At 40.2% G+C, this 15,214-nt stretch overlaps 1 protein-coding gene across 7 annotated transcripts in view; it reads left to right on the top strand.

The window, feature by feature from the left end:
• exoc6b (exocyst complex component 6B) overlaps nt 1–15,214 on the top strand; it is a 151,132-nt gene that overhangs the window by 42,458 nt on the left and 93,460 nt on the right. For all 7 annotated transcript variants that reach the window (XM_041779378.1, XM_041779379.1, XM_041779380.1 and 4 more), the window contains exons 9-10: nt 9,325–9,408; nt 9,661–9,707. In XM_041779378.1, the coding sequence (XP_041635312.1) occupies nt 9,325–9,408; nt 9,661–9,707 (131 nt within the window). The remainder of the gene's footprint in view (nt 1–9,324; nt 9,409–9,660; nt 9,708–15,214) is intronic.

Consider the following 15,214-nt stretch of genomic DNA (forward strand, 5'->3'; position numbering starts at 1 on the left):
TCTATGTTGGCTGTTAATGTTGGTCTCTATTATCTGTAAATCTTGGTGTATGTTGGCTGTAAATGTTATTCTCTATTATCTGTAAATCTTGGTCTATGTTGGCTGTAAACATTATTGTATATTGGCTGTAAATATTGCTCTATGCTAGCTGTAAATATTGGTCTATTTTGGCTGTGAATTGGGTAAAAGGCTTGCATAAAAAAAATCTGAACATGCACTTTTCTCATTAGATTACTTGATTAATCAATCATCAGAATAATCAATAGAATCCTTGATTACTAAAATAATTGATGACTGCAGCTCTGATGCCAATTTTTTCTCTTCTGTTGATTTATCAGGTGGGTGAGCTAAATGTCAACATTGAAATGACTGGAACAACAGAAAAACATCTGCTGCTGACTGGTTCATGCCACAGTATCTGCAGATGAGCGATGTTTAAACCTCTGCATTGTTGTATCCCTCAGATTTACCACAGGGTTTGTGTACGTAGAGGTGAACTGCATGTGATGTTGTAAGAGGAGGCCTCTGCTCAGACCTGGCTCCAGTCCAACCAGTCTGCTGCTGAGAGTCTCTGTTTGTGTGTGAGAGAGGGAGAGAGATTGCGTCTGTGTGTGTCTCATCTCAGCTCGAGTGAAAGCGACATGGGTGGAGGTGTTGACTGGGCCAGGACGGGGTTAGGTGCACACTTTGGATTGTGTGCCTGCAGGCCTGCAGGGGCCACGACCGGGCCAGGAGGGTCGGCTGTTTCTGTTCAGTTTGTGTGTGTGTTTGAGGGGCTCTCTGGCGAGGGAGACAGGAAGTGCATGAACTTTGACAGGAAGGAGAAAATGAACGGGCGAAAAGAACGATGGAGGGAGCCAAGAGGGAGAGCGAGGTTAGAGAGAGGGTAAAGGGGGCGACATGATGAGGGAATGAGGGGAAGAGAAGAGGGTCAAAAAGGTTAAAAATGAGAGAACTAGGATGGGAATTTTGAGAAAAATTATTTTTTGGATGTAACTCATGTGACCTCTACCTCAGAAGGAGGTGAGGAAAAAGTTTAGGATGAAAATAAAACAAAAAGGAGGTCAGAGGAGGTGCAACAGGAAGGTGAGAGGAGAGAGTGAATCGGCTTCAGAGCGATAAGGAGGGAAGAGAGGGGGAGGACTGGAGGTCAGGGTGAGGTTAAAGGGGCAAAAACAGGAAGAAGAGGGTGAAAACAGATTAGAGAGAGAGGAGGAAAATGAAGGAGAAGAAACAAAAGATGAAAGATGGAGAAGAAGGAAGAGGAGAGTGTTCTGTCTCTGGAAGGTGTTGAAAGGTCTGACCCCTTCACCTCTGAAGTCAACCTCGCTTTCTCAAACAGAGGACCACTCACAGCCATGTCGGTGTCACTTAGGAGGATGTTGCAATGACTTTTATTAATGTTCTTTGCACATACACACACTCTACATCATGCCTTCACCCAGATATTTATTGTTTTTTTTTTTTTTTTTAATTTCTGGAGACTTCTATTTGGTCCAGTAAGAAAATAAAACTATATATTTTTAAAATTAAACCAAAATATATCTTCAACATTTCCAACATTTTCTTTCAAGTTTGACCACAAGAACAAATCAAATGTTGTGCAACTGATGGCATTGGTCCAGTTGAAATATCCATCTATTTTCTATGTGGCTTATCCCGCGGTGGGACTGGAGCCTATCCCAGCTGCCATTGGGCGAGAAGTGGGGTACATCCTAGACAGGTTGCCAGTCAATCACAGGGCTCCAATTGAAACAAATCTTTCTAAACTGATGCACATCATATACAGTTGCAATTAAAATTATTCAGTCCTCTTTGCAAATCCGGTGTATTTTGAAAATTTTCAGACTTTCACCTGTTTTCAATGAACAAATCCGACAAAAGCAACTGAAATAACACAACTGATGCTTCAAGTGGTTTCCCAAATCCAGCTGAAAATGCAGCTTCTAATGGTTTTTCCAGTCTCAAACTTCAACCCCTGAACAGAATCCCTCACAACAGCTCAAACATGCAAAACCAGTGTTGTTTCAATCACATCTGATTAACTAATCGAGGGCTTCATTAGTTGTACAAGGATTGCTTGAGCTGGAACTCATGAAATACCTGCAATGCCAGGGATTTGTCTAGTGTCACGTTTGACTGCATGTTAAAAATATGGCAAAGTAAAAAAAAAAGGTCCAAAAAGATAAGAGACGAGATCATCACCCTTCAAAAACAAAAACCAGGATACAAAAGGATAGCAAAGGCACTGAATGTTCCTAGAGACACCGGTGGAAGCATAGTTCACAAGTTCACAAGCCATCAATGGTTACATCAAGAAATCTGAGAAAGCAGGTTGCGAAAAACCCTTGAGTTACTGCAGAAGACCTCCAGCAAAACTTAGCAAAAGGGACAGAGGTTTCAGGAAGACTGAACGTGGGCAGTTTCCATGCCAGAACTCCTGGATGTACTCCACTACTGACCCAAAAGACCAAGAAAAAGTCAGCTCCAATGTGCTCGGAATCATAGAAATAAGCCACAGAGGTTTTGGGATTCTGTTCTGAAAAAAAAAAAATTGAACTTTTTGGTGCGATGGATCAACGGTATGCCTGGAGGAATGAAGAAAGAGCACTGTGCTCACAGCTAAGCATGGTGGCTCGGTGATGCTCTGGGGCTGCTTTGCATCCTCTGGCACTGGAAACCTGCAGCGTGTGGAAGGCAAGATGGATTCATAATTGGAAATCCTAGGAGGAAACATCTTGCCATCTGGGAGGAAGTTTGGGCCTTATTGGACCTTCCAACAGGACAGTGATCCCAAGCATACCTCAGATTCCACCGAGGCTTGGTTACAGAAGAAGTCCTGGAAGTTTCTACAATGGCCATCACGGTCACCTGACTTAAACCCCACAGAAAATCTCTGGTTGGATTTGAAGAAGGCAGTTGAAGCATGCACACCCAAGAATATTACTGAGCTGGAGGCCATTGCACATGAGGGATGGGCTGAGATTCCTCAGGAATGCTGTCAGAAGTGGTGTCTGGCTAACCTGGCACTCATAGACAGCGTTGACGTTCTGAAGTTCTGTCACATCTTTACGGGCCAATCAGAGCAACAAAACACGTGATGTAACGAGGAGTAAACTCCGTGAGGAACTGCATTACGTGCACCATGGTGACTGTAGACATGTCAGTACACAGCTTTTGTCATTTTTTTATAAGATAACAACTCACTGCAGTTCTTTGTTCTTCTTTTAATGAAGAAATATCGTCAAGTTCTAATAAAACTGGCACTTTCGCAGCATCCACGCTATCATCTTCCGCCATAAATGCACCGGCCTCTTGTTGCCGCTTGCTTACGTCATGAATCTGCCATGCCAGAAAGCACTGGCCCTCAACTCTGATTGGTCCTGTCACTTTCTAACCTCCAATTTTCATATACAGCAAACGCGCCGCGAACCGCCGGCCAATCCTCCTGCGGAGCACATCGCTCCCATTCTAGTCTATCGGACCATTTCCACAGCCGGTGCTCCAGACCGGTAGCGGCGTATGCCTGGACTGACACTGCACTCTGCTTCGTTCAAGATACGCATCAGGTCTATTTTCAGTGCCGGCCGCTGCCAAACCGCATCCCGTCGATCAGAAAGCTCCAGAAGAGGAAGTCACAAGAATATCCAGTTCTTTCAAAATACAAGACAATGTACGGACTCCTGTTCGTAAATCATCACCATATCAACATTACGTCTCATTCTGCAGCAAGAGCAAAGGGTCAACGAGAGGTCAGTGGGTCACAGAGCTACAACCACAGATCCTTTAAGCAAACATTAACCTTTTAATTTCCTAATGTCCTCTTCCTAATGTGGAAGCAATAATATCATGGACTTAAACTGGAAAGGATGATGAATTAAGCCCCAAAGGTAAAATAGTCCACTGTTGACATGCTATTCCTGCGTGAACTCACAGTTCTCCCATGATCTCTGCCCGCTGATCAGAGCTGCGCGCCACAGCCCAGCGCTCTAGACTCGCTTCCAGTGGGCAAGGTCACTCACCTTTGGTCGGACCAAACCTGGGGCACTTTGGTGTGCGGTGCAGTTGTGGAAATTGTGGGTAACAGGGCCCAAACAGTTCAGATGGAAGCTTTGCAGGATGGATTCACCAGTGAGAAACACAGAAACGAGTGAATTCATCTGCTTTGCAAGGTTAGTGTCTGGCTTGTTGGCAGCAGGACATAGAAGAAAAGGATGCTCTACTAAGTACTGAAGATTTTTGACGTGATGGGGGTGAAAATTTTTAAGAATGGAGAGTCATTATGGCATCTTCAGTAGAATTTGAAGGACCCACTTGAAGTGTTATTGTGTTGATCTTTTTCAATTAATTTATTATTTATTCATTGCAAAAAGCAAAAATCTGTACATTTTCACAATAAACCTGATGAGCAATGGGGTGGCATGCCGCTAACGCCTACTCAAATGAGTGGACAGTGTTTTTATTACTATGAACAAAAGCAGATGTTTGCATAACCAGATTTTTATTTCAAAGCTTTACATGATATATGCTTGCAGACTTGTGTTTTGTCTTTGTTAGGAAAGCTGATTGTATTGCCAGATTTAAACCTCACAACTGTAAAATTTCTCCACATCTTTTTTATTTGTCTCCTGCAATAATTCAGTCGACGTTCCTGTTGGATTTAAAACGTGGAGATTTAGTTAAGACACAATGCACTCACAGCTGAAACAGTTTTCTCCATTAGAGCGGCGTTGTAGCGGTCTGACTGACAGCTCATTAGGCAGAGACGTCGCTTTACCATTAGAATAGAAATCAGAGGTATTGACTGGAAAATCAAGAACACACACTGACATTAGTGTCCAGACACACAGTTGTATTGTAAGCTGATAATGACTCGGCTCACTCAGGCACGCGCACGTAACTGTTTGATTTATTTTTCTAGTAAACCTGGATTTGAAATCCCATTTGCAATCAAGACCTCCACTTTCTCCAAATCTTTCTCCCCCCTCATCCATCCCTTTATTTTCCCTCTCCATCTCTCCCTGCTCTTTTCCATGTTTAAAGTCTGTGATTTTCCAGCAGGAGTCCTTAACAATGCTCCTTTGTTAGGATAACACACACATAGTTCAGTCTATTAGGAAATCTGCATGGAGGGGCGATGAGAGTAAACACAACCCAGAAACAAGAGCCAACCTGAGCAGAAGAGGCAGCAGACGTAATATCAGACTGGGAGCTCTTAACAGGCATCTGGTACATCTGGTATTCACAGGCCTCCACATATATCCCTCATTTACTTAAAAATAATTCCTACCAGCATTAAAAACAGAGAGTCAAAAACAGACGAAGCTTTTGTGGCTGGTTAAAAAAAGCTGAAATAAGCCAGAATGAAACCACTGTGTAACTCACTATTTACAGTTCACAGAGACTCAACTAAAGCAGGTGGAACTTTAAGAAATCAAGGAATGGAAAATCCCAATTCCAGCAAAGTTGGGGTGCATTTCTAACCTATATTAGATTAAATACAACAAAGATTTATGATATTCAAACTGATTAACTTTATCATTTTTTAACATCTTACGTTGCTCAACAGTGCCGGGTTTCCACTGTCATATTTTGCCCTTCATACTGCATCAGTGGAAGACAGGTCTAGACTGCTTACAGGCCAGTCTAGCATCCACCTACTGTTTTTGTGCTGTTGTAACTCGTGCAGAATGTGGCTCATTGTGTCGCTGAAATAAGCAGGGCCATTCCTGGGAAAGATTTCCTTTGGATAGAAGCATATGTATGTAACTCTTAGTATTACTGGTGCCTTCACAGATGTGCAAGTGACCCATGCCATGAACACTAATACACCAGACACCATCACAGATTCTGGCTTTTGAACACTTCTTGATAACAGTCTTGATGGTCTTTTTCCTGTTCAACAGAAAGGACTCGACGTCAATATCCTTTTCCAAAACAGTTTGAGATGTGGACTCATCAGACCACAGCGCACTTTTCAAGTCTGTTTCATAGCCGCTACTGAGGACTAAACTCCATAGAGAACTGCATATCGCGAACCATGGCAACTGTAGACATGTCAGTACTTTCTGTTAAGTTCTGATAAAACTGGCGCTATAGCAGTATCCACGCTAATCTCTTCCATCATCATTGCACCGGCCTCTCGTTGCTGCTTGCTGATGTCACGACTCTGGCGCGCCCGAAAGTACAGCCCCTTGATGCTGATTGGTCCTGTCACTTCAGATGTTTTTTGCAAGATGGATTCGCCAGTGAGAAACATGGAAACGTGTGTATCCATCTGCTTTCCAAGGTTATCCCAGATGAGCATTGGCCCAGAGAAGCCAGCGACACTTCTGGATGTTGTTTGATATATATTCTGCTATGTATGGTAGAGTCTTCAGTTAAATTTGTAGATGCAGTGACTTACTGTGTTTACTGACTGAGGTTTTCTAAGGTGTTCATGAGCCCACGTTGACATCAACACAGAATCGTGATGGTTTTTGGTCATTCAGAGTTGTTTTTTGGCCTTGCCCCAACATGCAAAGATCCAGATTCTCTAAATCTTTAGGTGATATTATGGACTGTACATGATGAAACCTCTAAAGCCCTTGCTATTGTTTGTTGTTCATAAATTAAAGGACAGTTTGCTTGTATAGCTACTTGCTAGCTTCATCAGTTGGCCCACTAGCCCCATCTACATAACCATTAATCTAGATCCAATAGTACTGCCTTTTAGATGTTTTTCTGCTAGATTTCATATTTCATTTTGTTTGCTTCCATGTCTCTAACAGTCATTTCTTCCATATTTTTCATGAACTTCCTTTTGGATTTGGACTAATTTCCCCTGATTTTTCAGCTTTTACACTGATTTAAATCTTTCCCTTTGGACACATTATATCTTTGACTCTGCTGTTTAGAAGGCACCTCTGCAGCCCTGCATGCCACCTCTCTGGACTCTCTTTGGGAGAGTGAGCGCTGTATGATGAAGAGTTCATGGCCTTTTCACAGAGCTGACTGTTGAATACACATTGTTCTGGTCCAGGGTCAAACTGGGAATTTAAGAAATAAAGAACAGTTTTGTGACCTCCACCACAGTTCCAAAGGACTATTTAAAGTTGAACCAGTACAAATAAGTTCCAAAGAAGTTGGAGCGCTGTGTAAAATGTAAATAAAAACAAAATGCAATGATTTGTAAATCTCATAAGTACATACACAATACACGATAGAACAGAAGCAACATATCAGAGGGTGAAACTGAGACATTTGACAGTGCCATGAACATGAAATCTGGAAAAGTAAGTGATTCCAATGAAAAACAACTGAAGGGGCATTTTGCTATTGATTATGTTCATTAGCAGCCAGTCAGTAACATGGCTGGGCATTAAAGGGGCATTTTAAAAAGGCTGAGTTTCTCAGAAGTAAATATGGGCAGAGGTTTAAGAAACTTTGTCCAAATGTTCCACAATTTTAAATTGCACATCCTTTAAATATCCCACCATCTACGATATATAATATCATCAAAAGATTCACAGGTTCTAGAGGAATGTCTGTGCTTAAGGGCCAAGGCTGAAGGTCGGTATTGGATGCTTGTAATCCTCAGGCGGCACTGCATTAAAAACATGATTCTGTACTGGAAATCACTGCATGGGCTCAGGAACACTTCCAGAAATCCCCGTCCGCCAACACAGTTGGCCAGGCCATCCACAAATGCAAGCTCAAGTTGTTTAATGCAAGGAAGAAGCCATATGTGAACACGTTCCAGAAACCCCAACATCTTCTCTGGGCCACAGCTCATTTAAAATGGACTGAGGCAAAATGGAAAACTGTTCTGTGGTCAGACGAGTCAAAATTTGAAATTCTATTTGGAACCATGGACGTTGTGTCCTGTGGACTAAAGAGGAGAGGGACCATCACTCTTGTTATCAGCACAGAATTTAAAAGCCTGTATATCTGATGGTATGGGGTTGCATTGGTGCCTATGGCGTGGGCAGATTACACATCTAGAGACAAACTGTCAATGCTGAAAAGTAGAGAGAGGTTCTAGAGCAAAATATGCTCCCATCTAGACGACGTCTCTTACAGGGAAGGTCTTGCATATTTGAGCAAGACAATGTTAAACCACATACCACATCCATCACAACAGCATGGCTTCACAATAGAAGATTCCAGGTGCTGAACTGGCCTGCCTGCAGTCCAGACCTTTCACCAGTAGAAACCATTTGGAACATCAGAAAAGAAAAAGTCCAGCAAAGAAGACCCAGGACTGTTGAGCAGCTAGAATCCTACATCAGAGAAGAATGGGACAACATTCCTCTCCCAAAACTTCGTAGTGGGTCAGATGTGCTCACTTAAAGGGGAACTTTCCCAAAATACTGGTACGCATTGAGCTAAGAATACGTACGTCTCTGATTTCTTCTCTTTATCAAAGTGAGCTAAGAGAGTCTTTGAAAAGACTGGTCTGTTTGTAAAGCTTTGAATATCCCTGTACCTCTCTCTATCAAAGTGATAAGAGGTAGCAGCAGTGTAGATCTGCTGTATTCTGGAGGTAGTCTGCTCAGTTGGTACAGGTCCTGTCCTGCTATCTACCCTGTCCTGGCCTTTTATCTCTGAGCTCACTCTGGACTGTAGGTCTTGGTCTGGACTCTTGATAGGTCACTGGTTTCTCACACACTGCAGAGAGAAAGAGATAAAGAGAGGGGCTCTGTGAGTGGAAGGAAAAGACACAAGGTGGTCGAGTTAAGAAGCCGATTCTGTTTTCTCTGTGTGGGTTAAAGTTTTGATGTCTGACCTGTGACGCCAACCAAAACTGAGTGGTAACCGGCGCAGGTCATCAAAGACACATTGTCTGTCTCTACCACGCACACACACATTCACTCTTGACCTTATCCCAACTTTCCCGTCATTCACTGGTCCGTCTGACCTTTGGTTTTATACCCCATTAAATTCATCCTCCTCCTGAAAAAGTCAACAGCCTCTGCATTTGGCTGCCGTCCACGCCGCCGTCCATCGTAACACGAGGTTGTAACTGGGAAGTTTTTGCTGGAAAGCTCCACCTGGAAATACGGGACGTCCTATTCAACAGCAATAACACAAAGACGAATGTAAACCAGCTCAACTTGGCTCGTCTTTTGCTCTGTTAAATGGGTTTCAACACCTTTAAAGACTCTTTCCTTGGAATCAGACAAACTTGAAGCTCGTGTTGGTATATTTGACAACACAAAAACAATCAGAGACATTCATTCAACTCCAAATACCAATGATTGTCTCTAAAGACGTCTATGGTTAGAGTAAGACTGAGATTCCTCTTACTGTCTCCGTCATTCTTACCGACAGTTTGTGTTTTAGGGTTTGCGTGATGTGTTTGAGAACTACTACAGAAAACAGAGGAGGAAACAGGCTCGCCTTGTTCTGCAGCTCCACTCTAACATGGTATGACCCTCCACTATCACTATCTGTTATGTCCACACACTCCTATGTACACACACCCTTTCCCTGCACACACACTCCCCTCTCACAAACACACCTCCTCAATCTAATATCTAATAACTAATATTATTTTTGATATGAATTTTGAAGTAATTATGAAGCTACACTTGGTAAAGTAGAGCTAAATACTAAATATTGCTTTTCCTCCCGTGGTCTAGCCTCTGTGTTTGTTGTGTTTTTCTCTGACTTTTACAGCATGAAACTCTGGAGGGATACAGGCGGTACTTCAATCAGATCGTTGGGTAAGTTTCACTCAGATTGTTTTACAAATATGTCCGATGTAAATCTCAAAGTTATATGATTGCTGGACAGTAAAACAGGTGAGTAAAGAAGGGATAGGATGGTTTTTGACCTTGTACCTACACAATGTATTCAGTTTATCTTCCAAATAAAATCAATAATAGCATAAAATTTCTCAAATAGTTAACCAGATATCAAGGGATAAACATAAGCCTCAATGTCTTTGACTTTTAAACCACAAAATTTAATCAGGTCATCCTCAAGTCAAAGTGGGCATTTGTGCAAAGTTTGAAAGAGAGTCCTCAAAGTGACCTGGAGATGTTCACAAGCAACTGATGAATCTAAGGCTCGGCAAGCTTGAACTTATAACTACCGCCCCTAAAATGTAATCAGTTTATTCTTGAGTCAGAGATTTCTGAAAAGTTTGAAGGAACAGATGTATATGGACACACAGGCCTGTCCACAGACTTCATTGGACCCCTGTGAAACCCAGTGAATGGGCCCTCCACTGTTGTGAAGCATTTACAGTGTCAGTGCATGTGTGTTAGATCAGTAGCATTAGTTGCATTCTTACTAAGAGTCACCTCATTTTGGGGCTGAAAAGTGCTTTAAGTTATTACTGGGTCTGATGTTGAGATTGTTGAATCTTGCCACTTTAACCTTTCTGCCACTTTCTTGGGACTTTTTACCTCTTTTTGCCACTTATTTTGTAAGTTTCAACCCATCTCCTAACTCATTTTCACCACTTTATTTGCCTCCTTAAAACCTTTTTGGTCACTTATTTTTACCCATTTCTGTCACTTTTTTCCACTTTTACCCTCTTTCTTCCACTGTAATCCATTTATGCCACTTTTTGGTCCATATAAACCTCTTTTTGTCCCTTTTTTCACTTTTTAACCAATTGCAGCCATGTTTTGCCACTTAAAATCCATTGTTACAACTGTTTTTAAACCAAATTGGCCACTTGTCACCAGTTTTGCATAATTTTGTCATTTTTAATCGATATTAATCACACCTTTTTCCCAAAATTTTATCCACTTGTTTTAACTTTAACCTATTCTTTGCAAGTAAAAGCCAATTTTAACCACTTTTTTTTTTGCAACTCTTGACTCATTTCTGCCACTCTTTTCCACTTTTCAATCCTTTTTTGCCACTTTGACCCATGTCTGCCACTTTTTTGCCCCCTTTTAATCTTTTTTTGAAACTTTTTTTAAGGTTTTAATCACTTGTGGATAAGTTTTGCCGCTTAAAACCCATTGTCACAACTTTTTTTTAAACCAGTTTGGCCACTTGTCACCAATTTTGCATAATTTTGTCACTTCTAACCCATATTAATCACACTTTTTTCCCCAAATTCTTTCCACTTGTTTCACTTTTTACCAATTTTTGCAAGTTAAAGCCAATTTTGATTACTTTTTTTGCAACTCTTGACTCATTTCTGCCACTCTTTTCCACTTTTCAATCCTTTTTGCCACTTTGACCCATGTCCACCACTTTTTTTGGCCCCCTTTTAATGTTTTTTTTGGCACTTTTTTCAAGCTTTTAATCATTTCTGATCATGTTTTGCCACTTAAAACCCAGCCTTTTTACCACTTTAAACCTATTTTCCCACCTGTCATCCATTTTTGAATCATTTCACAATTAATGGTAGAGCATTGCACAGCCAAGATAAACAGCACAGTTTTTTAGTTTTTGGTTTGTGCTTTTCAGAGTAAAAGCAAAGTTTTCACTTATGTGGAGAATTTCTCCTCATTTGCACAGAAATCTTTTGTCCTGACTTTTTTCCTGCAAAGCGATACTGTCATGCAGTGAATCAGTTCACCTTTTGGGAGCTTTATTGAGGTCAAACTTATGAAGAAAGACAGCCAACATTCAGAACAAATGAGCCTGATATGAAAGCATGACAGCACAAACCAAAACAGAGATGTGCTGCAGCCGTCATACAGCAAACATGCAACCACACCAGAGTCACATCTTAGTCAGATTAAGCTCAAAGATATATCACACTCAATTCTATATTTAAGTTATTTTTACTTTTCTATGATATCATTTTCCTTGATATCCATTAAAAAGACACTCAAACTCTTCATAGAACTACAAAGAGAAACTCAAAATATTGTATTTGCTATGATTTTGATGCTGCTACTTTTTGAAATTGTCAACACATAGGCACGGTATTGTATAATTCCTTCTCCATTGAAGCCCCCAGATCTGCAGCCTGCAAAATTATCCTTATTTTGGATATGAGATTGATAATGTTATTACTGGGTCTGATGTTGAGACTGTTGACTCTTGCCATTTTAACCTTTTTGCCACTTTCTTGCTACTTTTTACCTGATTTTTGCCTCCTATTTTTTACATTTTGACCCATCTCCAAACTCATTTTCACCACTTTTTTTGCCACTTTTGAACCAATTTGTTCACTTATTTGCAACTTTTTACCCATTTCACCCTTGTCTCTTTTTCCACTTTTACCATCTTTTTGCCGCTGTAATCCATTTATGCAACTTTGTGGTCCCTATAAATCTCTTTTTTCAACTTTTAACCAAATTGAGGCCATGCTTTGCCACTTAAAACCCATTGTCACAACTTTTTTAGCACTTTAAACCAGGTTTTGTCTCTGTTTTTACCACTTTTAACCTATTTGGTCACCCATTTTGCCATTTTCAACCCAAAATCACCACTTTCTTCTGCAAATTTTAGCCTCTTGTTCAATTTTTAACCCATTTTTGCAATTAAATTCCAGTTTTAATCTATTTTAGGCACTTTTTTGCAACTTTTTACATCTTTTTTGTAATTTTTTTCCAACTTTTAACCAACTGTGATCATGTTTTTTCACTTTACACTCATTGTCAGAACTTTTTTTATTACTAGGTTTGTAGAGTTGGGTTTTTAGTCTTGAAATCCATCCCCAGTTTAGGTCCATCACTTTCTTCATTAATCTATCACTCAAACACCGTTTTCCCCACATTCCCATCTGTCCTTTTTCTTGTACATCAGTCCTGTACCAACGTCTCCAGCCATCACCCATCCTCATCCCTCCATCCGCCCATGCATTGTTCGACCTCTGTGTAACTTGGCAGCAGAGACGATGAGAGAGGGAGAACTTTAAGAGAAAGCAAACATCAGACATTTCGCGACACCTCATTTCATTTCATCCGAGTGACTTCTGACTGTTTGACATCTTTTCATCTCTCCATCCCTCTGACTGTTTTTCTTTTCCATCCTTTACTCTCTCTGGCCACAATCAGCCTTCCCCCCATTTTACTTTTCCTCTCATCCATCACTCCATCCACTTCTCTCCGTTGTACGCACACACATGTAATGGCGAGGATTGATAGAGTGAGTGTGACGGTGCTTGGCTTATTGCTGTTATTCCTTCTGTCTGTCTGAGTCGAGCAGACACGTCTATAAACACGGCCAAGGCTGGACATTGACACAAACCCTCAGGTCTGTTATTTCCATTCGACACTTGGAAAGTGCCATCCTGTCTCTCATTCATTGTTTTTCACCCATTCTCCTCATTTCCCATCCATCTGTCCGTTTGTCCAATTATTCTTTCATTCTTAACATCCTGAATCCTTCTCTAATTGAATCCTTCATTTCCATTTTTCCCTCTAACAGCTGGACCTCTGTTTCTGTGTCTAGATTCATTCATCCACTTGTTAACTCAACCTTTATTTTACCGCTGCAGATGGATGAGAGCAGTTCAAGTCTTTGGGGTTAAGCCCAGTATAAACGGAGTAGAAAAATGATATTCTAGGGAGATCTGGATCACTTTTCTTTGACCTAGATCCTGATCAGACTAGTTTAATATTCAATACTAAGTCTCATTTTAACACTTTAAAGCTCTTAAATCAAACCTAAAGGTGTAAAAAAACGGTTCCTCAGGAGGTGGAGTCAGTTATTTCTACACCGGAAGGTTGAGGGTTCAGTCCTCGGTTCCTGCAGCCATATGAACAAACTCTTAACCTCAAGCTTCCTTAGTGGTTTGCAAATGTGTTTATGCGATTCGTGAAGTGATTCCCAAAGTAGGGCTTAATTTTTAAAAGCCAGTTAATAAAAAAAGCCACACTCCCTTCTTTAGTGAAGTGGTTTTCAACCATTTATTTCCCAAGGCACACCTAACATTAAGCCAAAATCTCAAGGCACACCATATTCACATTAATAGAAAATAGACTCTTTGAATAATGTTACAGTCAAAGCTGTCTACAGGGGGGGATAAAGGTAAAAGCATTTAGTGTCCCAGCCAACTGGGGGATCATGGAGGTCAGGAAAACCATGGTCCATTGTTAAGTTAAGCTGTGATAACCAATATATTTAACCCAGATAATAAACACTCTTATCAAAGCAACAGAAATAAGTTTGATTTATTTGTGCTTTGGTACAATATAGCTGTCTGAAAAATGTAATCCTCTTTAAACAGAATTAGCTTTTTATCGGTAATGTTAAAAATGTAAATGGGTACCAAAGTTATTATAGTTAACAAAAACTAACTAAAGCTAAAATTCAAAAAAACATTTTAGTCAACTGGAACTAAATCAAAACTAAATTTTACCTAAAAAACGAAAACTAACTAAAACTGTATAGTAAGCTAAAAAAAACTAACTAAAACGAAATAAAAATAGAGACAAAATATCCTTACTTTTAGTCTTTGACACAGTCATACTGACTGGCACCTACACCCAAGCCTGAAGAGAGTAAAATTGCCTGAATTGATTGGTTGGTAGTTTTGTCAGGAGTTGTATGAAAATATAATCATTAAATAAATAAAATGCTAAGTATAGAGTAGCGTGTTTGAATATGTTTTTAAAAAAGTATGATGTAAACTAACAAACCTGCAGTAAAAACGTATTAAAATTAAACTGAAATTGAAAAAAGAAAGTGAAAAAGAAATAAAAAAAAAAACTATTGAAAAATCCAAAACAATTATCACCTTGATGGGGACACTAAACTAAATGATTACGAAAGTAATGTCGGCTGAGTTAGGCCATAATTGGTGCAAATGTCAGGATGCCCGACAATAAAGCAGAAGAAATTGAGATATGGTTAATTAGGAAAAGCTGAGTAATTGTGAAAAGAGACAACAAAAAGGTGAAAATGGGCAAAAATGACTTGATGTGGCAAAATTGGTCAACAAGATCACAAAATGGGTTAAAACTGATTTTGGAAAAGTGGAAAAATTAGGCAAAAAGTGGCCAAACAATGACTTTAATGGGCAAAAGTGTGTTTAAAGTGATTAAAAAATGCTGCAAAATTGGGCAAAAAGTAGCAAATTGGATTAAAAGTGGCGAAGAGAAGATGCGACAAAATGGGCCACAATGAGTTAAAAGTTGGAAACTGGACAAAAATGTGCTATTGTGATTACGAGAAGTTGCAAAAATGGGTAAAAGTTGTCAAAAGAATTGGCAAAAATTGGTGGTAAATGTGGTTAAATTTGTTTAAAGTAGCACAAATAAATATTTTCAGCACCTGAACCCCAACAATAACACTTGACAAACTTTCCAGC

Source organism: Cheilinus undulatus, linkage group 22 (genome assembly GCF_018320785.1).
Source record: "Cheilinus undulatus linkage group 22, ASM1832078v1, whole genome shotgun sequence".
Lineage (NCBI taxonomy): Eukaryota > Metazoa > Chordata > Actinopteri > Labriformes > Labridae > Cheilinus > Cheilinus undulatus.